The sequence below is a fragment of the Onychostoma macrolepis genome, chromosome 10, assembly GCF_012432095.1.
Source record: "Onychostoma macrolepis isolate SWU-2019 chromosome 10, ASM1243209v1, whole genome shotgun sequence".
Lineage (NCBI taxonomy): Eukaryota > Metazoa > Chordata > Actinopteri > Cypriniformes > Cyprinidae > Onychostoma > Onychostoma macrolepis.
This window is the reverse complement of record NC_081164.1, coordinates 18635293-18663289: the sequence shown is the minus strand read 5'-3', so window position 1 is coordinate 18663289 and position 27997 is coordinate 18635293. Positions and strand designations below refer to the sequence as shown.

General features: G+C 36.4%; 2 protein-coding genes across 5 annotated transcripts; one reads left to right on the top strand and one right to left on the bottom strand.

The window, feature by feature from the left end:
• Positions 1 to 18: 18 nt before the first annotated feature.
• Positions 19 to 3206, bottom strand: ucp3 (uncoupling protein 3). 3 transcript variants are annotated; one of them, XM_058789227.1, is made up of 8 exons: positions 3058 to 3205; positions 2668 to 2804; positions 2363 to 2558; positions 1957 to 2164; positions 1676 to 1873; positions 871 to 972; positions 612 to 792; positions 19 to 514 (listed from the first exon to the last, which is right to left on the bottom strand). In XM_058789227.1, the coding sequence occupies exons 3-8, from the start codon at positions 2486 to 2488 to the stop codon at positions 400 to 402; spliced, it is 930 nt and encodes a 309-aa protein (XP_058645210.1). In that variant the 5' UTR covers positions 2489 to 2558; positions 2668 to 2804; positions 3058 to 3205; the 3' UTR covers positions 19 to 399. The 3 variants fall into 3 exon arrangements, with proteins under 3 accessions (XP_058645210.1, XP_058645208.1, XP_058645209.1); XM_058789225.1 differs by having other exon boundaries at positions 612 to 972; positions 3058 to 3206; XM_058789226.1 differs by lacking the exon at positions 3058 to 3205 and having other exon boundaries at positions 612 to 972; positions 2668 to 3050.
• A 5082-nt stretch (positions 3207 to 8288) lies between these two features.
• rsf1b.1 (remodeling and spacing factor 1b, tandem duplicate 1) lies at positions 8289 to 24482 on the top strand. Of its 2 annotated transcripts, none has more exons than XM_058789196.1 (16): positions 8289 to 8544; positions 9970 to 10061; positions 10278 to 10370; positions 10482 to 10687; positions 10881 to 11029; positions 11124 to 13735; positions 17477 to 17746; positions 17828 to 17932; positions 18020 to 18099; positions 18275 to 18329; positions 19058 to 19167; positions 19251 to 19318; positions 19407 to 19614; positions 19694 to 19896; positions 20250 to 20429; positions 21721 to 24482. In XM_058789196.1, exons 1-16 carry the CDS (start codon positions 8391 to 8393, stop codon positions 22245 to 22247), a joined length of 5112 nt encoding a protein of 1703 aa, XP_058645179.1. In that variant the 5' UTR covers positions 8289 to 8390; the 3' UTR covers positions 22248 to 24482. The 2 variants fall into 2 exon arrangements, with proteins under 2 accessions (XP_058645179.1, XP_058645180.1); XM_058789197.1 differs by having other exon boundaries at positions 8290 to 8544; positions 19697 to 19896.
• Positions 24483 to 27997: the final 3515 nt, after the last annotated feature.

Below are 27997 nucleotides of genomic sequence, written 5' to 3'. Positions count from 1 at the left end.
AGACCTCATTCAAGGAAATAGATATATCATAAAAAAGCTTTATTTTCCAATAATGTACAGTTTCCAGATTATAGTATAAATATACATTCATTCATTAGAGCTATGGACCCGTTTTAATTACATATTTAAAAGTATATACATAAACCATGGACATACAGTATATCCAATGACATTGTAACTAAGACAAAATATCTGCATTTGCTTTCTCAGTCATGCGTCTCATGATTTTTGGCAGCTCATCTTTCATTTTCGAAGAGCTTGACCTTTGGCCTTTAAAAGTTGCCGCCTTTTTCAGTGATAAGACTTAACCTGGGAATCCCTTTGTTCTCATAACAGAGGACTTGACTCATATTTGCACTCTCTGTTTAATCTAAATCAGAAGATACTGACAATGTCCATTCAGAAAGGTGACTCCCATGAGCTCTGCGTTCTAGTCAGACCTCTCTTGATTTGCTCGTAGGAAACAAACATCACAATGTTCCAGGATCCCAAGCGCAGGAAGGAGGGCACAAAGCTGTTGGCGAAGATGAAGATGACAAATTCATGGTACTGAAAATAAGACTATGTACCTTGTTCTATACAAATAATAATTCATAGCATATTTTTCTTACCCCTTATAGAAAGCTGTTGGTCCCTCTTTGGTCAGCATAGCGAGGGCACAGTTTAGTGCACTGCTGTACTGGCCTGCAGTTGAGTTCATGAAGCGGGTCTTTACTACGTCTACTGGAGATGCCACAATCGTGGTGCAGAAACCAGCTCCGAATGCAGCAGTAAAGTGGCAGGGTAGGTTATCTAATGAAGGCATATGTGTTAGACAACAAGAACATACAAATAGCCATAATAAAAACATAGGGTTTGTAGGTTTCATACCTGTCATGAGGTCATGTTTTAATATGAGTTCCTTGATAATGTCGTAAGTGACCAGCTCTGCACAGTTTACAATCGCGTTCCTTGTGATGTTTGGCATGCAGCCTAAAATAGAGAAACACATGCATGTTTATCTCAACCAGAACACATCCACTTAGAATGGCATGTGAAAGTTAAATTTAAAGGGATAGTGCACCAAAAAAATCATTTATTCACTCTCGTGTTTTTCTAAAACTTCTATTTCTGCTGCGTATAACTAAAAAGCAGATATTTTATATGTATAAACTAAAGTCAGTCGAGTCCAATGTTACTTTGAACAATGCTATTTTATCATTTATCATTTTTATTTTTACATTTTCAGTTTTAATTCAATTTTAATTTTAGTTCAAGTTTTAGTCATTTTGTTATGTGCTTCTGTAATTTTTATTGCTTTTTGTTTTTTTAAATATATTTTTAGCTTTCATTTATTTTTATTTCAGTTTGACTAATTTTACTACTTAAGCTTATTACTTATTATTTCAGTTATTTTATTTGCCAAGGCAGCATCTGAAATTTTTTTATGTAATATTTTATTTTATCTTTATTTCAATTACCAAAAACAAACAGTTTAATTTCAGGTATAGTTAACAATAACAACACTGGTTTGGACTGCGATGACTAATTTTGTAGACAAAAACAATAAATAAAAAAAATCTTCTTTTTCCAAAGAAGAAATAAAGTCATACAGGTTTGGAGTGAATTGAGGGTCAGTAAATGATGATAGATTTCTGGGAGGGTGAACTATCCCTTTTTATGATCTCTCACTCACCCTTCCAAAGCCCCCGAACACCCTCATCACGTGCAATAGTCCGATATGCATCCATTGTGCCGTTGTATCTCTTTAATCCGTCAGACTGACGCACCTGAGCCTGGAAACGCACTTTTACGACATCTGTGGGCTGTGCAAATGCGACAGCCATGGCCCCAGTGGTGCAGCCAGCCATCAGGCGAGTAACAATATTTGCATCTGAGAAGAAAAGAGCAGAGTGTTATGATCAGTGTCACCACTATCATTTCTGTCTCTATTCAAACCACCAGTCTGATACTCACTCTCAGATCCTCTGGTGTAGAATTGCTTCATTGAGTCATAAAGACCGATGCGAACAGATGCGAAGCTCATTTGTCGTTGCAGTCCTGCCACCAGGCCATTGTACAGACTCCTTGCGCCCTCTGTACGCACCATAGTGGCGATGGTGCCAAATACTCCACGATATTTCACCACAGCTGATCCTGAGGCAGCTGTAGACTCTCCCTGGATCTGAAATAAGACAGAAGGATGATCATAATGTGCTTTTTGTGTTGGTATTTGATTGTTTCAGGCACATAAAGTCAATGCAAACACAATTCAGACAACTCGTAATTGGCCCAAAGAAGATTTTCTTTATGCTAACCTCTTTGCAGATATAGCTTATATATTATTATTATTATATTTATATATATCTTAATAAGTCCTCACCTGAAGTCTCACTTTTGCTGTGTCCAGTGGGAAAGTGATCAAATCAGCAAAACATGCTGCCGTACCAGCTCCAAAAAACTTGACAGCAGCAGTTGGTTGCAGGTCGGTAGGTTTGATTCCAACCATTTTTTTCTGTGCTTCTGACAGGACCTTTGACTATTATTTTTTTTATCTAGAGCTTCTTGTGTTTCTCCACCTGAGGGAGAACAAGAACCAGGCCAAAACTGGTTAAGATTCATCATCGCAAATGAATCGTCTTGATTCAGATCCAAGAATGTAAAATAAATATGTAGGCTTTGATTTACCTCAGCAGACTGCTGATTCAAGATCAAGTTTCTTCCAAAGGAATAACTCTCTTGTCTTTTTTTTTAAATATTTCAACACCTTCGGCCATAGAAAATTGTGGCTCAGTGTTCCAAAGCAGCATTCCAGCAGCACAACACTACAGAGAAACATTTAGGATCAATGCAAATCATCTGTGACTTGTGGTTATAGATAAAGCATGACTGTAAACTCAATGTTTCTCATAACTTCAGCTGTGGATACACAGAAACACAAAAACCAGCATACAGTATTTTATGAAACATAATAAATTACAGTGTATCTCTCATGACTTAAGCTCTGGGTACCTAGAAACATAGAAATCAGCGTACAACATTGGGAGAAATATAATAAAATACTGTGTGCTCACCAACCTTCTGGTAATATCAAATTGTTAGTCCAAATTGTACTGACAGAAAGCAAAATAATTATTTCCATCTAGGGTTTAATCCAGCGAGTGTGTTTTCCATCTGAGTATGGTGGAACCGCTCTGTCAAACCTGAATTTATAGGTGCGTGTGCCGCTTGCAGCCAGTCCCATGTATTCCTTTCATCACGCATGACTCTAATTTTAACTTTGTGTGGCGGGAGAACATGTTCACTTGTTTACTAGTTGTCACTGACAGGATTGTTGTCTGCCCTCTTTATGAAATGTACACACATCTCAATAAAAACAATAGGCCTATATCAAAATGATTATATATTTAAAAATGTTAACATTTATTTTCACTTTGAATGTTAATTGTTTTAAATGTATAAATAAATAAATAATATATTTTTAATACAAATTATATATTATTATATATTTATTTATTTATAAATAAATTCTATCTATCTATTATATGTACTGTGTGTATATATACACACATAGTTACATGTCATTTTAGAATGCTTACTGCTAATTTAATTAATTATACATGTCAATGTCACAGAATATTCTTGTGCATTTCCAATTGAAATGATTAATTTTATTGTTATTCACAAAAATAGATGTTCATAGACACACATGGGTCTCAGTCATGTGTTGTTTTGTCACCTTTCCCCTGCTTCTCAAAGCACCTCTGGAAGGTGGCCAGCAGGAATTTTGCTCTGTAATCTGAGTGCGATCTCATTGGCTTCTGAGTGTGCCACGGGCTATATGTTCATCCTATCAGACAGGTGGCTTGTCAGGCTTAGAGATCATTTTCATTTCTGCTCTTTACAGAGAAGGGATCAGTGTTTTCATTTATTGAAAAGCACAATGGTTTTTCCATTCATTTGGTCGTTGCTGGATAAATAGAATCCAACGCCTTACATAAGTATGCCTGACATCCATACCATAACAATATGTACCAAGATGCTGCTCCGCCCCAAACTTGTTAAAATTGTAACGCCACTCTTAACAGCCAATCTGTGCATGTCTCGTGGTGGGAGTGAATATAAGGCATCTGCTAACAGTAAATCAGGAACCTCCGTAGTACGGATGAATACAGATCAAGTCTAGACCAGCCAGAGGCCCTCAGAGAGGGTACAGGCTCCTCATCCTTATTAAACTGTCAAGAAATGTCCAGTTCATATTTACCCCAAAATCAAAAGAGTTTAAAACTAAACTTATTATAGTCTGGTTAATATGATCTTTCATTACCGTTTGGCTGCTATTTAAACTTTGGCTTTGAACAAATGGCCAAATGGCCAGTTACGTGATAGTGGCATTATCATGTTTCAGTAAATGGTGAGAAATATTTGCTGTCTAGGCCTGCAGTCTTAAAGCTGCTGCAAACATGGGAAGATCAGCTGAAAAAATTAAAGCAAAATATCCTTCACAGACATGTTTGTGCAGGTACTGTACAGTTTTTGAAAGCGCTGTGTTATTATGATATTTCTATTGATATTGCACCATTCAAATAAACAACCTGCTGCTGTTTGCAACCATCATAGACCCACTAAGGTCTATAAGTATGAATGAGTGACCTATGAGCTCCTAGAATGGGTTTGCATCACTGTTCAGCCAATAGCAGCTTGTGATTAAACCTTATTCATTGGACAGCTGTTTTCAAGATTTGTTTGTGTGTTTGTGTCTAGACTGGAATCCCTTGTACCTTTTCCACATTGTTTGATCTGCAAACCTGACGCCATACCTTTGCTGCCTGCGTCCAGCTAGAACCAGTTTCTTCAATGTACCCTGTGATCTTTCAGCTTCTGAAAGAGGTAAACAACCCCCTGTGTCCTACCAGACACACACTCACCCCACCCACTACTGAAAGCAGATATATCCATGACTGACGCAGACGCAGACATGAATTCATGTCTACAGCTGCCACTGAGTCCTGCTTTATGTATGAATAAATATTTCCTCTGAAAGCACAGGCACATCTAAAAATATACTTTTCCGTATTCAAGCAAAGGTCAGTAGATTAGTGTACCACACTTAGTGTATGGAAAGGCAGGTATCTCATCAAAACTCCATATGTGGTCATTTATTACACAACAGCCCACCAGACACATAAAAATGTCCAAATGTCAAATGTCAAACAGCATCAAGCTAGATCTTTTCTACTAACTTCACTTGCAAAATCTAGTTTCACTATGTTTGAAAACTATAAAATGTCCAAATATGTTAATTTTGTACAGTATATTTATTGTTTCATGCACAATGTAAAACTTTCTTTAAATAAATGCAACATAAAATATTTAGTTTGGGGGGAAACCATAATATTTTCTTCATTTTGATCAGTATATTTACTGTTTAATTATAAAAACTCTGCTGTTTTTCTCTTATAATACTCTACTGGTCTCGTTGTATAATTCAAATACTAAAAAAACTGAAAAATTTCAGGCCTATTTTTATATTACAGGAGTTCTTGACCCCCTTAAGGTCCTAAAAGGTGTGTCAGAGGAGTGCATTCAATAACCTAACCAACAAGTAGGTGGTGCACACTAACGTCACTGCTGACTTCAGAAATGCCGTTCTGTATTTCTCCTGTCATTCTTAAAATGGCTGTCCCATCATGCCACATCATTCTGCGCAGGCTATTGATGTGTCAGCTGGCTGACTGCATGGGTGACCTATGAGCTCCTAGAATGGGTTTGCATCACTGTTCAGCCAATTGCAGCTTGTGATTAAACCTTATTATAAACCTAAATTTCAGTGGCGATGAACTTTAGAAAGTCTCTCATGTGACTAAATACAACTTTTTTGTGCATCTTTTAAGATAATGTTGTTGCTGCTTTTTTAACGTGATAGCGCATAAATGTTGGAATTCAAAATAATAATTAAAAAAAACAAGTTCCTCCTCCTTTACCATTAAACTTCCTGTTTAAAGACAGTTGAAAGTATCCATAAATTCACTTCCCACAACACAGAATTGCAATAATTCTGCACAATATAGCTTTTGTCCATCAGATATCGCTGAGAAATTGTTTGTGGTTCTACTTATTGGTGTAATTTCACGTTTTAACCTTCTTTTCAGCAAACATTATGCTTTAAAACTATTGATCTATTAGTTTGATCAGTTGTTAGTACATGTATCCTTCTTAATGAGTGAAATACAAAGAAATATTTTAAAACAACATACTAGATTGGTTTTGTTTGCAGTAAATGATCAGGAATGTAATGTGTAAATGTAATATTACATTAACATTTGTTTAACAAAACATTTCAGGAGACTGTAAGAATGTATTTAGGTTCAGGTTACTGCTAGTATAGGTTGTTGTGTGTGTGATGGCAAGGAAACATTTGCATGTTTCCAAGAAAGAAGAAAGAGAATAACCACAGGGAGGGAATTGCCCAGGGTTGTGAATGTAGTTATAGTCAGCAAATACAAAAAAAACCTTATCAATCTTTTTTTTTTTTTTTTTTTTTTATTTATTTATTTTGCTGAGAATGCAACATATGATAGATGAAAAATGCCACACCGTGATGTTCTCACACACTAAACTCTGTAGGCATATATTAAACACTAAGACAGCAGGAGTGCTTCAATTTATATGTACAAAGCAACCAAAGTTTCACATGATTGTTCTGTAATTTCATATAATTTGCTTATCATAAACTTTCCCAGCATGCTTTTTCATGACTCAGCAGATTTTATGATCCAATGAAATAGCTGCATTTTTGTCAGTCCACAATTTTTGTTAAAAAACAACAACAACTGTAAACTTGCTTTTATTATTTAAATGACTTACAGACCTACATATCAAGCTCATAAACCTATTATGTAACTCTTGCTAAATGGCAGACAGCATCTGGAATGATTTTGGCTTCAGCCAATGGGCTGTTTTAAACACACTCTGCCCTCCTCATTATCCAAACTTCATTGAAAGGAAAAGACCACCTCAGTACACAACACGCAAATAGCTCAACAGTGTAAGATTCACTGAGCTGACTTCAAACATCAGCTTTCATTATTGCTTGTTTAGTCTCTTTTTCTTATCTCATCAAGGCACTGAACAAAAATTGTGCTGACTTCGTGAATCTCCCAGTTACAATGAGGAAATCTGACACAAATTAAACCAGGACTGAATGTACTCTCCAAACCAGGCAATTTTCTGTCCTGTCTGATTATCTAGATTTTCTGACCTAGATTATCACCTCAAATTTTACTGACCATAAATAAATATACTTGTAAAAATACATAAACACATTCTCAAATAAAATAATAAGCCAGAAGAATGATTGAATGTGATGTTTCACGCAAACCTTTTAGTTTACCCGGGATAGCAAAGTCATTGGATTTATTATGAAATAATAGGCCTTGTTTATGAAACAACAGCAGAATGAATTTCAGCATAAATAGGACACTGAAAACAATAATTTCATTCAAACCAAAATTATTATGTAACAACACTGAATCAACCTACATTATACCAACAAAACTAATTTTTGTGGTAAATCAGGTAGAAATAGCTATTTATGGCGGCAATAGCAGCTTACCTCTTTTTACATTGTACACAAAAAAACATTCTTTAAAAACACTAAATTGTTTATTTAATGAACAAAATCATTCTGCTCCTATATAAATGGCTGTGTGATAAATATCATAAATATAGTTAACTGGCGGCGCCCTCTGCTGGTAACCAATGACATTAACAGTTCATTAACTCACCTGGCCTCTTTCTGAATGTATAATGAGATGTACTCATACACACGAGTTCACTTTGTTAGTGATCTTAGGGTCAGTGTTCACTACTATACTTTAATATAAAAACTACTGATCACTATTTATTACTACATTTGTTTTCAGGTAACAGGAGAGATGTTACTAATTAGTCCCTGTTAGTATTTCTGCCCGTCTGGATTTCTTTCACGTCCACTTTCTTCAAAATATCTCTCTTATAAAGAGAAAGAGTCCCTAAGTGCAGTTTACCACTGTTGCAGTGTCACGTGTTAATTTTTCTTTTGTTTGTCTACGTGTTCGTCTTGTTTTTACTTAATATCTGGGTCCTGTTTCATAAAACAAGTTTACCAAATAAGACAGGTTTATTTCAGTTAGTCTGACTTATTGTCAATTGATTTGGTTCAAAATAAGTCAGAATAACTGAAATAAGCCTGGCTTGTTTGGTAAACTTGTTTTAAGAAACAGTCCCCGTTCTCCGTCTCTCTGCTGCTGCTCGTGGTTTGTTTACATCAGTTCAGTATCTCCGACGCAAGGGCTTCTGGGCCATGTGTCTGCCATAGTCGTGGTGCATTGTGGGGAGGTTGTGGTCCTCCAGCGGCTCGGTTCGGAATAATGTCTGCCTCGGAGGCAGCGGACGGTTCTTCCCCGGAATTATGCCCGAGCTTCGCTGTGATCTGCTCGTTTCTGGAGCGGTATGGAGCTATGCTGGACCTGCCGGAGGTGTCGTTCCCGGAGCTGGAGCGCAGTCTGCAGGAGAGCAGCGCGGGTGAGCCGCTCCTCCATTGTTGCTCTTCAGCAGCTTTACATGCGTTTAAGCGGGCCGTTTGGTACTCCACCCGTGGGTGTTGGTGTTTTTGTCGCCGTTTGTGTCTCTAAAGCGCCATTTCTGGCGTTAATATCGGCGTTTCGCACGACAGAAGGTTTTATTACGCTTTATTTACTCATCACAGCGCACAGAAACGCATTACTGCTTTATTTGCGTTTATATGCTACCTTTTACATATGGAAAATCACTTGTATTTGCATATAACGACACACATGTTGAGAGGAAAGAAATAATCATGTTTATTCATAGTTAAATAATAATTTGGCTTGAATTAGTGCGATGTGAGAAGCGCGCATGCGCAGAACGTGTAAACTTCCTGCTCGCGCCACCGAGAGGGAGAAATGACAATATGGGATTATTTTGATTGTCAAACTTTGGTGAAAGTTGACAATAAGCCCTTTATTTTTTATCTCTGATGGTTTTGCTGTATCATAAACGCGTTAGGTGTGTTTAAGCTGAACTGACGCATGATTTGTTGAGCAGTGTGTTATATCCATCTATTCCCTATAACAGTTACATGTAACTAATAACAACTAATTATAGGTCCAAAATGCTTCAGTTGTAGTACACTAAATTACAGTTTTGTACACTAAAACTGAAATACATTTATATATATAAATTATATGTTTTGCATGTTTTGTTGATAGTTTTAAACCCTAAAATTAAAATTGTCATTCTTTACTCAGCTACATGTTTTTCCAAATCTGTATGACTTTATTTTCTCCATGCAGTTATTGAAAAAAAAATATATATATATTTTTTGGATGAACTGTCCCTTTAAATTACTACAGTTTTATTGAAGTAACAGTAAATGTAGTTGTAATGGTATTTATATGGTAGAGACAGATAGATTCTGCCAGTAATAAACATATTTATATGAATACTTCAATGAAACATGTAGGGGACTATGGCAGGTACAAGAACATCAGTATGAAATGTCCAGGAAGGCATTTATCTGTGTTTAGTTACTTTAAATGCAAATTTAATGTTCATGCATGAATAAGTTACACACTAGTGGTTACAAACCATTACCAGTTTCTCAGGTTTTGGTGACCTAAAGGAGTGGTTTTTAAACCCTGAAATGGCATTAGTATTACTTTTTTTTTTTTTTTTTTTTTTGCTGATGGATATAAATGATCCTACTGTGGCTACTTAAGAAGTTGGACCAAACACTTAAGAACACAGATGTGTTACTGTTAGTTATGTTGCTGAATGAACAGATACACAAGTCAGACAGTTAAAAATTCACAGTCGCAACAGTTTGAGAACCGCAAACCTAAAAACTAATTAGGCGCGTTATGGCTGTTTAAATTATAAGTATGCTTTACATGTTGCTTTAATATTGAAATACTTATATGTCCTCAGTACCCAAACTCCTCGTGGATCTTCATGTGAAGTTACTGAGGAAAATTGGCAAGTCTGTGTCGGCAGATAGATGGGAGAAAAATCTCATTAAGGTGAGTAAATCAGTGTTAACAATGAATTAAGTATTAGCATGTATTAGATGTATTAGTATTAGATGACTGCACATTCTGCTTTTAGCAATCGCATTCAAACAGCTGTGAATTATGGATCATTTCATAATGAATATGTGAATAGCTGTGAGCACTTGACTGTTAATTCAATATTAGTCTCATTAATGTTTAATTTTTGATTTCTTTATTACTCTGTAGATCTGTCAGGAGTTTAACACCACATGGGCATGGGAGCTGGAAAAGAAGGGTTATCGAGAGATGACAGTGGAATGTAAGACAGGAATACTGAAGGTAAGATGGGAAAATCTGTTAATGTCACACCACCGAATGAAGTTGCATTTGTAATGCATTTCTGTTTTTATTAACCCAATGTAACTTGACAATGTTTTGTTTTTCAAACAGTATTTGTGTGAATGCCAGTTTGATGACAATGTCAAGTTTAAAACCGCTATCAATGAAGAGGACCCAGATAAAATGCGTCTTCAGCCAATCGGCAGAGACAAAGATGGCCTTATGTACTGGTTCCAGCTTGATCAAGACCATAATGTAAGGGTCTATGTGGAAGAACAGGATGATCTGGATGGGTCATCCTGGAAGTGTATAGTAAGGTAGGCATTCTGCGATCAGTTTCCATTGAAAACCACTTATTTTTTTTGCATAAAAAACACTTCTTCATAACATGCTACATAATGTTTTTTCTGACTGTACTGGATGGCTTTTAATTTGTCAGAAAAACATGACAAATGACAGTAACAGATACATTAAAAAAAAAACCCCAAAAAACTTTATTTTCCATTTCAGAAATAGAGATGACCTGGCTCAGATCCTTGGACTGTTGAAGACTCAGATTGATCCAGCACTTTTGGTAAAGAAGGATCAGGAGGAGGGCTCATCTAGTATCAGTCCAAACCCAGAGAATGAAGAAGACAAGAAAAAAGATGGAGCTGAAGGTATCTAAAATTTAATATTAAGTATTGACTGAACAAAGCTTGAGTTAGGCGTGTTTTACTGATTTGTTTTATTTCTGGTGTTTTTGGATTCTAGTGGAGATTAGAGATGAGAAGTCACAAAATAATTTATCTGCATCTGAAAATAAGGAAAACATCTTGGAGAAGGAAAATGCAAAGCAAGAAGATGCAGAGACCACAGATGCTTTGTCGGAAAAAGGCTCAAAGGTGAAAGAAGAGCTGCAGAAACATTCAGAGACGGCAAACGGCACTACTGGATCGATCAAAGAAGAGCCACAAGATGAAGATGAGAAAGTCAAGGACTTGTCAGCACCTTCGCAGAATGCAGAACAGACAGAGGATGTAAAAAGAAAAACTTTAGAAGAGACTCAGAGAGCTTTGAAAAATGACCATCAAGCTAAAATCCCCCTGAAAAAGCGGGAAATGAAACTAAGTGAAAACTTTGACACCAGCAGCATGGGAGTACGAAATGCTCCTGTTGCTCCTGTGAAAGAATCGCAGACATGTTTCGATGACAGCAGATTGAATGCTGAAAAGGTCAACGGCCATGTCCCTCACCTTACAACATCTGAGAGTGAAATGCAAAAAGGGTCAGAGAGTTTTCAAAAAGAAAGCACAGAAGAGAATAAATCCGAGAAGCTCCCTCTTGTTTTAGATAAATCCAAAGAGAGAAAAAAGGAGAGAAAGGATGACCAGACGGAAGAGAAGATGGACACAAATGAAACCAGATTGTGTGCTGAAGAGCAGATGGAAGTGAAGAAGTCTGAGGAATCCGGTGCCGCCACTGCAGAAGAGAACAAGGAAAAATCTGAAACTTCTCAATCTCATGAAAAGACCCCTGGAGAAGAAAAACCCTCATCAGTAAGTGAACAATCAGAAAAGACACCTGGTTCTGAAGAAGTAACTGACAATAAAAAGTCTCCCAGTAGTGATAATACAGATGCTACTGAAGTAAATACGTCAACACTGCCTGTAGAGTCAACAAAAGAAGAATCAATGAAAGATCTCCCAAACAAGGAGTCAACGATTGAGCTCTGTAAAGAAGAAGCCACGAAAGATCTCCCAAACAAAGAATCATCAAACGATCTTACAAGAGACAAGTCAGTGAAAATTCCCCTAAAAGATGAGCCAACAAAATATCTGGCAAAAGATCAGCCAATGAAACATCCCTCAGAAGAAGAGACATCAATTGAAAAGTCAACTAAAGACGACTCAAAAGAAGCAGTGAAAGAATCATCAAAAGATCTAGCAAGAGAAGAGTCAATAAAAGATCTTCCAAAAGAAGAGCCAGCAAAAGAAGGGTCAATTAAAGATCTCTCAAAAGAAGAGTCGGTGAAAAACCTCCCAAAAGAACAATCCAAGAAAGATCTCGCAGAAGAAGAGTCACAGAAAATCCTCACAGAAAAAAGTCAGCAATCTCCCAAAGACTCCAATAAAGACCGTGAAAAAACAGATCCAACTGCGTCCACGCCGATGGAAACTGAACCATTCCAATCATCTAAAACTGAGGAGTCTTCTTCCTGTGAAGTAATCAAACCACATTCTGGCACAGAAAAGACAGTGAACACTGAAGAAACAAAACCCCATCACAGCTCTGCAGACACTACCACAGAAAAAGAGCCAACTGCCATTGTCTCAGAAACTGAAAAACAGTGTGTATCTGAAGGAGACAAACACTCAACCAATGGAGAAAGTAAGTCTAATGCCTCTAAACCTTCTGAAGATACAGATGGCCCTCAAGACAAAGTGCAAGAGCAGTCCGAATCCTCTAAGCCAGCATCAAGTGATCTTGAAAAATCATCTGTTTCTGATTCAACGAATAAGCCAAGCACACCAAAAACCACAGAGAAAGTAGACAGTGAGGAAAAATGTGATACAGCTGAAACTGATAAAAATGAGGATTTGGAAACGTCAAAAGACAAGTATGAAAAGGGTGAAGCTGCAAACAGCTCAGAAGAATCGGCAGTGAAAAAATCGGAACAAGTTAAAGCTACAGAACGACCCAATGAACCCAACAGTTCTGAGAATCCTCCTTCTGATAGAGAACATGAAAAGGAACCCGATTCAAAGGAAGGGAACAAAGAGAAGCCAATGGAAGTTGATTCAGAGATCAGTAAAGCTGATAAAATTCAGTCAGCTATTGAGGAGGGATGTGAGACTACAACAGCAAGTAAGAAGGAAACTGATGTTCCTGTGGATCAAAACACAACCTCAAGCGAACAATCTAAGCAAGACGCAACTTCTGAAGAACGTGAGGCTTCTGGGGATGTTCAAGAAAAAAGCACCGCTGCTGTGAAAAGCAGTAAAAGACCAGGACGGCCTCCAAAGAAAGCTCAGGAGAGTCAGGATGAGGATAAAGAAGAACAAGAACAAGAAGAAAAGGCACAACAGGAAGGAATTCGCATGAAGATCAAAATCCCAGCTCACAGGCGGAAGGCAGAACTTCAGAGAGAAGAGGTGAGGGGAGATTCAGAGTCTGAGGTGACTGACGGCAGGTGCTTGAGGAGATCTCCGAGAATCTGCAGACCCACCGCTAAAGCTGTGGAGATCCAGGACAGGAGGGCGGAACGGAAGCAGGCGACTCCGGTGTCAGAGAAAGAAAAGGATGACAACGAAGACAAAGAGGATGAGGATTCTGTACCGAGAAAACCAAGGAAAGCTGAGCCAGATGGCCAAACAAAACCAAAGGTACCTTTTGTTTTTTTGCTTAAATATATACAGTGCCCTCCAAAAGTATTGGAACAGTAAAGACAAAATTGCTCTGTTGGCTGTGGAGTTAAGACATTTACAAATATGATTAAAAGATGAATATGAGACAAAACTACAGAATGTCACATTTTATTATTGGGTGATTCAACACATAGATGTTTTACCAGCTAAGAAGTTCAGCACTTTTAGAGTTTCATCCCTCTATCTGATGTGAGCATAAGTATTGGAACAGTTGCCTCACAGGTCTTTCTAAGTGATCAGCTGTGTCCTGTTGCATTCATTCTTCAGATATTAAAAGCAGGGAATGTCGTATCAGTTATATCCATTACTTCTGCATTCTGAATCTTGCATTCGATGATGACACACAAACCAGGATGAAGATGAGGGAGCTGACTTTGAGAGAAAAGCAAGCAATTTGGATGCTAAAAGAAGAGAGGAAGTCAATTAGAGCTATAGCAAAAACATGAAGAAGGGCATGGAAAAATCAAGAGTTTGGAAACCACCAGTGACACCAGCAACCAACAACTACCTGATCGGCTGAGAAAACAACAGTAGTTGATGACAGACAAATCATAAAAGCTGTGAAAATGAACCCTAAAAGATGTGTCTGTAAAATCACCAACAACTTCCAGAAAGCTGGGGTGATGCTCTGACAATCTACTGTCCTCAGGAGACCTTGACATAGAATAACAGAGGCTACACAGCAAGATACAAACCTCTGACCAGCTCCAAAAATAGAAAGGCAAGATTAGAGTTTGCAAAAGAGCACAAAGGTGAGCCAGAAGAGTTTTGGAACTATGTTTATGGACCGATGAGACAAAAATGAACCTTTATCTAAGAGATGGGTTTTTCCGGAACTGCAAATTATCCCAAGCATACAGCCTCATCTGTAAAGCATGGTGGAGGTGGTGTCATGGCATGGGCATGCATGGCAAAACATGTAAGTGTTGAAATGGCTAATAATAAAATGTGACATTCTGTAGTTTTGTCTCATGTTCATCTTTTCATCATATTTGTAAATGTCTTAACTCCACAGCCAACAGAGCAATTTTGTCTTCACTGTTCCAATACTTTTGGAGGGCACTGTATGTGTGTGTGTGTGTGTATGTGTATGTGACCCTGGACCACAAAACCAGTCATAAGGGTCAATTATATGAATTTGAGATTTATACATCATCTGAAAGCTTTCCATTGATTTATGGTTTGTTAGGATAGGACAATATTTGGCCGAGATACAACTATTTGAAAATCTGGAATCTAAGGGTGCAAAAAAAATAGAAATATTGAGAAAATCGCCTTTAAAGTTGTCCAAATGAATTATTGATATATTTACGGTAGGAAATTTACAAACTATCTTCATGGATCATGATCTTAACCCTGTCATGCATGGAGTACACTACAGTGGACAGATATTTGGAAGCCATTTTGAACCATTTAAGTTTGTAGCACCATGTCCCAACCGCCATCAGGATAACCCCAAAGTGTTGTCTACGATTACATTTAATTATTGTCTTTTGTATCTCTTTTTTTGTTTCCCAGAAAATCCTTTTATTCCCAGAAAACCAGACAGGTACAAAAAATATTTTTCAGCTAAATAGGATGTCAGAAATACTTTAATCCAGAATTTAACAATATTTTTCTTGTACGTTTTTATTTTTTTTTTCTGTGACAGAAAATATAGCGGTCCACTACAGTGGACGCCATGCACCAAAGGGTATAATTCTGCCTATGGGCCTATATATAGATTATGCCTTATTTTGTATGTTTTATTAAAATTATGATATAATTTACACTTAAATGGTTTTATTGAACAGAAATATTAAATAGTCTTCAGATTTTATCAGTGCTTACAGTCTATATTCAGTGTTTCCCCTAGGTTTACAGCTTTTGGGGAATCATGAAACTTAAACAATTTCACATCAGTTTATTAAAAATTAAAAAAAACAAAAACTACATGCTTAGGGCCCTATGAAATGTTTAATTTTTTCTCATCATATGTTTTATTGTTACCAAATTCTCTGTTTTAGCATGTCTAATCAGTTGAATGCATAAAAACAACTAAATTTATTTAAATTTATTCTTAAAAAAAAGCCTTATGAAATGTTTTTGTTTTTTTCCCCCTCAGAAATTCAGTGTTTGTGTATTTACATTTTTCTGGCTATTAAATGAAGGCATAATACATTAATTTCATTTATCTTTTAATTATTGAAAATTAAACTAACTTTATTTTTTGGCAAACCAAATAAATTTAATATTAACAATAAAACATGGAAGAAATATTGTGTGATTTATTCCTTAAAAATTAAATATTAATAATAATTTTAGTAGTAGTATTATGTACATTCTACTGAACAGCATCTCTGGCACAGTGTCTTTAAGTTAAACTGAACTTTTATTTTGACGGGTTGCCGTGAATACCTTTACATTTCTGTGAGATATGAGGCTAGTTTTACTCAAATGAAACGGTAAAATGCTCATGAAGTGACTCAGAGCAGTTTGGAGATGTTGTTCATGTATTTATGTCCTCATTTAGTGAGACGCAGACACTGAAATCACCGCGTGCGTACGGGCTCTTCAGTGTGTCTGTAGTAAACAAAACCGCGCGTCTTCGCCATTCATTAACACACAGACATGCAGAACATGCAGGATTTATGTTTAAATAGTCTTTTTTGTGGCTTAATATTTACAGATACTAGTATATATTCAATATTCAGTCACCTACTTCTGATTAATCCATTTAAAGTTTGAAAAATTCCGACCATAGATAGACAGAAATGACATACCGTTGTGTAAATAAGATAAATAACATAAGGCTATTTAGTTTGTTTAATAAAAGAACAAGGTATAGGCCTGTTCTATATGAAATGTAACCTTAAATTACTTCTGTTGTGATCTGGCGCTACATAGAAAATAAGATTAAATAAAATTAACTTGACCTTCAAGAGGGCAGGGCACTCCCCTAATATAATGGCAGGGGAAACACTTACTTATTAGGTCATATGAAAGTGTAGGCATGTGTACTGTATGAGTGCAGATATGTGTGCATGATTGCGTTCGAATGTGTGGTGTGTGCTTGTGTGTGTTTGTATTTGTGCTCACATGTGTATGAATAGCCCAAAGCAAATCTCAATAAATATTAATTCATCATACTGTACATTGTAATGTTGTGATGACTATAATCACTTGTAGCAATAAAATGGTTCATTGTAGTTTTTAGTGTTTTATTTTCCATTTATTTAGGTAAAATAGTGTAGAATTTAATTCTGCAATTTATTGGCCATAACAAAATTAACAACAAAAAAACAGTAACATTGTGCAATAGTATTACAATTTAAAATGGATGTTTTCTATTTTAATGTAATAAGTCTTTTTTTTTTCTGTGAGGCAAAGCTGAATTTTTAGCAGCATGAATCCAGTCTTCAATGTCATATGGTCCTTTAAAATCATTCATATATGCTGGTTTGGTGCTTAAGAAACATTTCTTATTATTATTAATGTTAAAAATAGCTGTGTTGCTTAATGTTTTGGTGGAAAACAAGATGTTATTTTCAGGTTTCTTTTTTTTTTGTAGCATTATGAATGTCTTTATTGTGACTTTTGATCAATTTAATGGCTCCTTGTTGAAAAAAAATATTAATTTGTTAAAAAAATTACAACCTTTTGAGTGGTTTGAGATTTCATAATTGAAGGTTATTCATAATGTAACTCGTCATTCAACAGGTGGGGAGACGTCGGAAACGACAACCATGGTCTCGCATGAGACGTAAAAGGAAAGGTTCTGACGATGACGACGATGACGAGGAGAGTGAGGAAGAGGAGACAGAGGAGGACGACAGCGATGAAGACTTTAAGGTGGAGAAAACCAGGAAAAGAAGGAGAAACCGAAACCGAGAGCGGAACAGCTCTGACTCCTCTACCTCTTCATCAGAAGATGATGAACCCAATGACGACCCCTGCAAACACTGTGGCCTTCCCAACCATCCCGAGCTGGTGCAACTCTCTTCTGCAAAATATCTTCATCTTCTCACAGTCAGAAGTGCTGCTTTTAACCTCTCATTTCCGTTCCCCCAGATACTCCTGTGTGATTCCTGTGACAGCGGTTACCACACTGCCTGTTTGCGGCCTCCGCTCATGATCATTCCAGACGGGGAATGGTTCTGCCCCCCCTGCCAGCATGTGAGCCAGTTTAGATTTCAGGATTCCCTTTACAGAAAGGCACAATTCTGGCTATTCAAATGCTGATGCTCTTCATTTCTCTTGCAGAAGCGACTTTGCGACAGCCTCGAAGAGCAATTGCAGAATTTGGATGCTGCCCTCAAAAAGAAAGAACGTGCAGAGCGAAGGTGAATAAAGAGATATTTAGACCACCTCTAGTGAATTAGTTTGAACCAGTTGCAGAGAAGTTCCTAAATTAATCCAGTTAACCTTTATCAGTCTGTTAATCTATTGTGCAATGGAATGATGGCCTATATGAGAAATTATTTTCATGTCAGAAACATTGTCATTCTTCTCTCACAGGAAAGAGCGACTGGTGTATGTTGGCATCAGTGTAGAGAACATCATCACACCCTCCGTAAGTGGCCACAGTGCTTACTGAAGTTTGTGGATACTTAGTATGAATATTTAATGTCAATTGTTTTTGGTTTTTTTACAAAAGAGCACTTAAAATTATGAAATGTCTGCTATCACAAAGCTGAACTATTATTTTAAGATAGTAGGATAGATTTGAGGAAATAATAAAAAAGCATAGAAAGTTTGTTTACCTTTTAACCCTAATTACCATTTTTAATTATAAAGAAATATTTGTGGTATTTTCAATTCTAATGCATAATCGTCATTTTCACTACCGTTCAGAAGTTTGAAGTTAGTATGATTTTTGTTTTTGAAAGAAGTGGTTTATGCTCACTAAGGCTGCATTTTTACAATTTTAAATAACTGTTTTCCATTTTAATACATTTTAAAATTTTAGCCATTACTCCTCTCTTTAGTGTCATAATGTGCTGATTCGGTGCTCAAGAAACATTATTATTATCAATAAAAACAGTGGTGGTGCTGCTTAATATTTTTGTGGAAACTCAGATAAATCTTTCAGAATTCTTTGATGAACAGAAAATTTAAAAAAAAGTTTGTTAAAACAAATTTATTTGACATTGAAATCCTTTATAACATTATAAATGTCTTTACTGTCACTTTTGATCAATTGAATGCATCCTTGCTAAAGTGAAGAATTGAATTCTTTAAAAAAAAATCTTCCCTACCCCATGGTAGTATAACTCTGGTTATACATATATATTTTTGAAGGTGGAAGTGGAGGAAGAAAAGGAGGTTGTGGTGAAAGAGAAGAAAGAGGTGAAGAAGAGCAAAGGTTGGGGACGGAGATCAACCAGGGCAAAGAAATACATAAGCTACAGGTATATCAGTCTACTTACTCTTTATTATGTTATGCTGTTTATACATAGTCGTTATTCACTGTTTATTGTTACATTTTTGTCAGGTTCGATGAGTTTGATGAAGCGATCGAAGAGGCAATCGAGGAAGACATTAAAGAGGCAGAAGGTGGAGGTAGAGGAGCATTTTCATACATCACACTAGAGTTGATATTTGAGCTCGGATATGGAAGTTTAGACTGATCAAAGATGTCCATACACAGGAGCAGGCCGGGGGAAGGACATGGCGAACATCACAGGCCACAGAGAGAAGGACATGTCCACCATCCTACAGGAGGATGGAGAGGAGAACGGGCGGCCGCAGCGAACCAGTGCAGCTCAGAAGAAGAAGCGGCGGCGTCTCAACGATCTAGACAGTGACAGCACCGTGGACGAGGAAGAGAGTGAAGATGAGTTCCGTCTCAGCGACAGGTAATGTTAAATAGCTTTTAATTCAAGAGAATCAGAGTCTTGTCAATGAAATAACACTTACTCTGCTCTGATTGGTCAGCAGTTCAGAGGATGAGGAGTTTGTGGCCACTGATAATGATGCGGAGAGCGAAGCAGAAGTCCCATCCTATGAGGACAGTGATTTCGGGAGCGATGTTGACCGCCCGCGGAGGAGGAGACAGCCGCCGCGCAGAAAACGCAGACCCAGAGGATACTCTGATGAGGAGGAGCTGGAAACTGATGAAGAGGAAGAGGAGGAGATGGGTGAGGCATTTAAAAAAAAACTGAATAAATTTTAATACAAAACATTATACTAAATATACAACCCTGTTATTTATTCTGACAGTTTTTTTATATTGTAGAAATTGTATTCTTTTATGTAGTTTATTTTTTGTTTATTTAATTGTTTAATTAAAAAAGTTAAAGCTGATATAATATCTAAATTTGAATGACTGAGATAGACATATAATGTTTTCTGAAGGTTAAAAACCTTTTTTTGACACAGATCGATCAAAAATGTTTTAGACATCATTTGTACCATACTTGTGGTTTACTGTTTGTTCACTGATATATTTCCTTTTGTTTGTCTTGTTTTGTGTGTGGGGGGTTGCATGCAGCAACGGAAGGCTCTAGTGAATTCAGTGCCAGTGATCTGGACATCCGCTGTCGGCGGTCCTATCGGAGTCGTAAGCAAGAGGTGAATTACTGTGAAAGCTCGGATTCTGACGGCTCACAGGCCAGCACCAACAAAGACAAACGGAAGAAACGCAGACGTCTTTCCAGCTCCGACAGCGAAGGTCAGTGCCGTTTAAACCTATGCATTTTCACAGCATAAGGCTCAATCATTATATCATTTTGATTTAGAATCAAGAATCAGAATCTTATATAATATTGCTAGAATTATTCTATGGTCGACTGATGGAAGTTTTTCAATAGCTGGTAGCTATATATAGAAACCTGGATGACTGATATGTACGTAGTATACTTTACCATTTAAAAGCACAGATTTTTTTTGTTGTTGTTTTAAAGAAATGATTACTTTTATTCAACAAGGATGCATTAAATTGATCAAAAGTGACCGTAAAGATTTATGTTACAAAAGGTTTCTACTTCAGGTAAATCTTTTTCTTTTGAACTTTCTATTCATCGAAGAATTCTGAAAAATAAAAATCACAGTTTCCACAAAAATATTAAGCAGTATAACTGTTTTTAAAATTGATAATAAGAAATGCTTCTCGAGTCAGCATGTTGAATTTCTGACGGATCATGTGACATTGAAGACTGGAGTAATGGCTGATGAAAATTCAGCTTTACTATCACAGGAATAAATTATATTTAATACATTAAAATTGAAAACATATTTTAAATTGTATTTCACAATATTACTTTTACTATATTTTTTTATTAATTTAATCCAGCCTTGGTGAGCATAAGAGACTTCTTTTGAAAATATAAGAGATCTCACTGATACCAAACGTTAATTATAGAATGTATTTTTTTTACATGTTCATATGTGACCCTGGACCACAAAACCCGTCTTAAGTGTAAATTTTTCAAAATTGAGATGTATACATCATCTGAAAGCTGAATAACTAAGCTTTCCATTGATGTGTGGTTTGTTATGATATGACAATATTTGGTCGAGATACGACTATTTGAAAATCTGGAATCTGAGGGTGCAAAAAAATCTAAATATTGAGAAAATCGCCTTTAAAGTTGTCCAAATGAATTCTTAGCAATGCATATTACTAATCAAAAACGACGTTTTGAGTTGTACATTGTAGTAAATTTACAAAATATCTTCATGGAACATGATCTTTACTTAATATACTAATGATTTTTGGCATAAAAGAAAAATCTATAATTTTGACCCAAACAGTGTATTTTTGCCTATTGCTACAAATATACCCCAGCGACTTGAGACTGGTTTTGTGGTCCAGGGTCACATATATATATATACATATATTATTATATGTTCATTACATATTATAAAACATTTTATGCAAAATATGGGTCAATTAATCTGTCTGTTAAACTATGACCAAAAATGCTTTAAATGTGTGATGTTATTGTCTTTTGCTCCTCCAGTTAGTTTCCAGTCAGCTGAATCTGATGAAGAAGACCGGAAGCCCAAGAAGATAAGAGCGGACTCATCTGAGGAAGAATCCAGGAAACGTCGAAGACGCCTGTCCCTTAAACGCCGGAGGGAGTCGGAGGATGACGATGATGATGACGATTCAGATGAATCCGAGGAAGAAGAGCGGCCCATCCGGAAGCGTGTGAACCGCATCGACTCTGACGACAGCGAGAGTGAAGAGGAGGTGAAGAAGAGCCCGTCGGAGAAAGAGACAGAGGAGACTGTTGGCAAAGGGCCCAGTCCACTGGACTACAACTTGGTGGAGCTTCCTCCAACTAACGGACAGAACCCAATGAAGGGTTTGGAGGGTCTCATGCCGCGACCCGGGGTGGGAGTGACGGCTAAAAACGGCAACGCCCCATCAGCAGTATCCATAGCGCCAAATGGCATGGAGATTGCTGCGCCGGACGAAGATGAAGATGACCTTTTGGGCGTCACAGACCTTGTAGACTATGTATGCAACAGTGAACAGTTATAACTTTCTTAACCTTCTTTTTCTTTCTTTTTTTTTTTTTTTTTTTTTTTTACATTTTTTTTTTTTCCAACCCTCATCCTGTTTTCACCACGGATCATGTCAACAGTCCCTGTTAAACGTGCCAGCAGAACAGATCAGGTGGCACATGAATAATAGCTGTAAATATTTTACTGAGCAAAAGTATCAAGGGACGGAGACCACAACCCTTCTAAGAGACTCCCCGAGATATTCCTTCTAAAGTATTGTTTTTGTTCGATAAGAGCAATCGCTCTCAAACAAACCCTCTCTGGAAACAACCTCTAAAACCTCTTTTTACACTAATCACACAGCCATGCTCATGCTCACACGTTTGACGTAGAGACATTTGTCGAGTTTACATGCGTTTTGATCTCCACTGCTGTCAGTTGCACATTACAGAGAGAACCGAAAGTGGGAGGAGTCAGTGCAGAGGGGGCGGAGCCTTCGTTTCAGTGAGGTTCCACACAACGCTAAATATCGCTAGCGTTCCTTTCCACTTCGAGGCCATTTTTAACATTCATTTTTTATAATCTAATTGGAGTGGAAGTTGAATTTCTACCGATTGGTTTCATAGTGTCATTTGGTGGGGGAAAAAGAAATGTTTTTATTAAGTGATGTCATTATAAGCTTTGTTTTGTTATACTATTTATTATAGAATTTGTACCTGAAATTGTCACTTGGTCGTACAGCTGCTCGCACCATTAGAGCAAGAGATTCCTGGAAGATGCCTAATGGTGAAAAATTGCTCATTTACTTATGCCAACTTACTAACATTGCATCCAATTCTATTGCTTTGGACTGTTTTAGCAGCACATTTTGATTTGAATTCAAACACTATTTACTCTGGCAGCTTTTCAATGCATCAAATGCCAAATCTTCCACTCGAGGATGATAAAATGCTGAGGACTCTCACCCACATCGATGCGCAGTTTGTTTCTCGGAGGGATTCCTTGAAATTTAGTGCTGTTCATCTCATTTTAGTGCAGATATTCCATCGAAGGGATTCTTCTTCGCCCATCATGTCCTGCTTATGTCTGTGTTTCAGTGCACTATATTAATTTTCTTTATATAAATATATGAATATAATCATTGTAACGTTTTCCTTTAGTTTTGTAAGCATACTAATGATGTGTATGATTTGTTTGTTCTTCATCAATTACAAAGCAATACATTTTTCTTACAAGACATGCAGGAAGAGATTCATCATCTCCTGGTTTTGTCTGTTTTTAAAGACCGAAATTCATGTTGCTGGTGACATTCGAATGATTTCCGACCTTTCCGAGAGCAGCGTGACGTGAGACGCCCATCTGAGAAGCATTGTATGATCTTGCATTATCCTGGTGTGTATATCTGTAGTTTTCTGCTGTAACATATTAGAAGCATTTTTAAATCATTTAAAGTATACATAGCAGTCCTTTTATGATTGCAGCTGTTTATAATTTGTTTTATAGGTACATTTGTACCACTCCAAAGTGGGCATGTCTGTCTCATTTTCATGCGTTTATTTCGGTCTTGTCTTCTTTGAGGGTTTTCAGTCTCTCTGTCCTATTTCCACTGATTGCTAAAACATTTCCAAGAATGGTCTGTTCTCAGAGGAACAAGCATTTGATATAAAGCCCAACAGACAGTTTAATTGTTTCGATGTCAGCACTGATCGACAAAAGCGGTGTAAAAATGTCTTGTACATTAATGTTTATGCTTGGCATGCACATATATTCTAGTCTGATTTATTTGCTCTTGCGGCATTAGGGCGTCAGATTTTGAGAATAAAACTTCCCTGATTTTTTTACAAATATAGTTTTAAACATGCTAAGACCAAGAGCATCATTAAGGTACTAGACCACAGTGCATTTCTGTCGAGGTGGTCTATTAACAGTATTGGGCTGGTGTTCAGTTCTTGTGTAATTTTAAAAAATCAAAGGTACAGACATCCATTTGAAATCAAGGCCCAGCCTATATTGACACAGTATATATTTGTATTTCACATAAAAAAATCTGTTTAATTTGATATGTCATGAGGGATGCCGACACCAGTGTTTGAAGATATTTGGCTGATGTAGTTTGACAGCAGATGGACAGATGCCGTCTGGTTTTAGCTTTTAGAAACGTCCTTTGTGTTCGTCTGTTCCTCTTTTGGATGTTTTTGTTAACTGTATTGTAATTTCTTTCATATGATTTACTATCTTGTACATTTGTCATAATAAAAATGAAATGAAACCTGTATAATGATGGTGTAATGCTTCTATATGTGCAAAGATTCTTTTTGGTTGTAGTTTTGACAGTCGGTTTTACGTTTTCTGACTGATGCACTTTTGACATTAATATTTTGGAAAAATTGTTTTGCAAATGCGAATCCATTTTGTTAAGGTGTTATATTTTCACCTGTGATGTGTTCTCTCCCAGTTTCTTGCAGGTATCAATAGTGATGGAGCAAGAGAGGAGAACACTGAACGCAAGGTCGGTACTAAACCGTTATAGTATATCTGACACTGCGGTTCTCAATGTGACCACGTGGTGGCGACCGATTTGTGAGAACAGATAGGAACGGACATCTGTCTGTGTCTGGTTTTTCATCTGGTTCTGAAAGGTTTATGTGTGCTGTAAAAAAAAAAAAAAAAAAGAACTGCCTAAACTAATTTTTGCAACGTTATTTAGCCTATTTACTGTGGTTTTACAGTAATAATCCTGCTGCCAGGCTGGTCTATGGCTGGTTTTAGAGTGGGTTTTGTTCACTTTTCAGCAGGTCAGGCTGGGAAACCAGCTTAAATCCTCTAGTTCAGGCTGGGTTAAGCAGTGAGAGAAGTCTCATCCTTAACTCATTCACAGCCAGTGCTGCGTTCCTCTTCAATCAGTTCATGTTTGATTCTTTATGAGTTTCTGGCATTCACTTCAAAACTGCCTGCGGGAATTCCTGTTAGTTGGAGACTTTCCTCTAAATCGTCCCGTGTCTCTCTCTCTCTCCTTAACTTTAACCATCTGATCCTACATTGTATCTTAAGTAAGTGGCATCACCATGGCAACACCGAAATTAGAAACAGGTAACATTTCTTACGTTGTCACATTTCTCGGATCTTTCGCTCAGAATCGACATTTTGATCAGACCGAGAGTTTTTGTTAACGTGCATAACTTTTATTATGAGATCTGCTAACATGGAGACCAGCTGTGAAAGAGGATTTACTCGTTCGGATCTCATTACCGCAGAGTCTGGCCGATGCTATCTGAGCAGAATACTAATGCTGCTCCTCTCTGCATGTTAACAGTCCTCACATATTCAAACTTTTGAGTTTGTATAGAAGAATGAGTGTTAGGGATGGAGAATAGAGCATGAGGGTGATGGGAGGGGAACAGATATAATGACTCGGGTGAGAACCCTCTGAATTTGGCCCCTTCAAAAAGCCCACTTGTTTTGGTGAAATACTCAGGCTTGACGATTAAATGTAAATTTATGGGCTATTTTCTTCCGTCTTTATGCGTCACGGTCTTTTCTATTGAAGATAACCTTTCATCAGGTAGGCTACATAAATCCAGAAGTAGCCTATAGGCCTAGTTCAGTTTTATGCAGTCAAGCTGCCTTGTAATAATGGAAGCTGTTCCCGCCACGGAATGAAACTTTTAACTTTTGAGTTTATATCCCACAGTTCCCACAATTCATTTCTCAGAATTCCGTTGGAAAAAAAGTTTAGAAATGTGAGTTAGGCCGGACTTTGTATAAACTCGCAATTCTGAGGGAAAAAAATCAGAACTGTGAGAGAATTGTTTTTTTATTCAGTGTCGAAAAAAACGTAAACTCGATTTTGATGTAAACTCGAATTGGCGCGGAAAGAAAGTCGGAATTCTGAGATAAAAATTCGTAATTGCCTTTTTTTTTAATTCTGTGGAAGAAACGGGCTTCCATATTGGCTACTTTAGTATAAAACTTTTAAGAGGTAGCCTAATGTAACATAACTTTAGCCTATTTTTAACAAAAAAAAAAAAAATCTAAATGTTACTTTTGAATGTTTTCGGAACGTTCTGAAACAAGTAACATTTAAAAGCGAAAGTTATACGTTCGGAAAGATTTATGTTTTAACTCTGAACGAACATTCTATTAATATTAACGAAAGAATGAAAGACCCTTGTCAGAACAATAGTCCATGTACGTTTCCTGTTTGCTAAGATAATGGGAAAATCATCACTTAAGATTCTTTTAAAGCAAATTTGACTTCATTAAGGTGGATCTGCTTCATACTAGTGCCGTTAACGTCTTTAGTTCCTTTTGTGACTGGCTGCTCTATACGACGAACCACTCCCAAGTGTGTGAACTCGGAAGTGTCTTTTGTTTCCTTTTGATTCTGTTCCCCCAAACGGCCTTGAAAAACAGGCAGCTCCATGCTTTCAGAGGGATTTTCTTTCTTTGAACAACATGGTGGTGTGAATATGGTTATGGGGGAGTGATTGCTCATGGTCACATTGAGGTCGTCGGGAGGTCATGTGAAGAGGGAAATGTCCACTCAAGTTCACCAGAATTACTGGCGTGGAAATTCCCTTTTGCCCTCTTTGAATGAACCACAGGAGCTCCAAGAAAAAAAGGTGTTAATTTCATTAAATTTAAATAAATAAATAAATAATAAAAACATTTATGAAATAAAATATTTGTCTTAATGTATGTATAAATAAATAAATATTTAAATGTATTTATATTTAGTTAATCTAGTTTGATTAGATCATTTTTTTGGATCTGTATATATTTAGATACACTGTAAAAAGTGATAAGTTGACAAATGATAATTAAAAAAAATAAGTTAATTGAATTGTCAAGTTCACTTAACTTTTTTTTTTAAATTATGTACTTAAAAAATTGAGAAAACCCGTTGCCTTAAAATTATTAAGTTAAGTCAACTTTCACTTTTACAGTGTATTAACTGGCTTCAGATAGTGGAGGAAATACATTTTATTTAAACACAAAAAATAACATAAGTTTAATAGATTTTATTCAAATAAATTAGCAATAAATAATATATATCTAAATAAACTGAAATGTAGTTAAATTTGATTTAATCTAGTTTGTTCTCAGGAGGATAAAGTATTATGCAAAATGATACATTTTTGTGATCTGTGTATATTCAGATATTAACTGTCCTCAGATAGAGTTAAGGATTTTTTTTATTATTTCATTAAAATTAAATAACATTTATTTAAAAACATTTAGTCTAAAATGTATTAAAATTAATATTATTACATTTCATTTAAAGAATAAAAAATATAATATAGAAAATATTCATTTTAATCTAGTTTGTTCTCTGGAAAATAAAATAATATGCCAAAGATTATTCATTTTTTGGATCAGTGTATCAGATAATGGCCTTGGATAGTAGAGAAAAGACATTTTTTATTTCATTAAGATCAGAAATAACGTTTATACCATTATAAAGTAACATTACTTAAATTTATTAAAATTAAATTACATTTAAATAAATAAATAATAAAGTACAGAAAATATATTTAATTAATTTTTTTTTTGTTTTCAAGACAGAAAGAATAATGCAAACAATTTTTTTTCAAATTCCAAATGAAATGGCATTAGATTAGTGTAAAACTGTAAACACATATACCACAGAAGCAACTCTTTGAGCAAGTATTTTGCATAAAACTCTCATAAATAAAGACACAGTGACATATATGGATTATACTCTTCCTGCTTCCATTTTGATTATCTGGTGTTTTTTCTATATGAAGTTTTGTTTTGTGAGGGCAA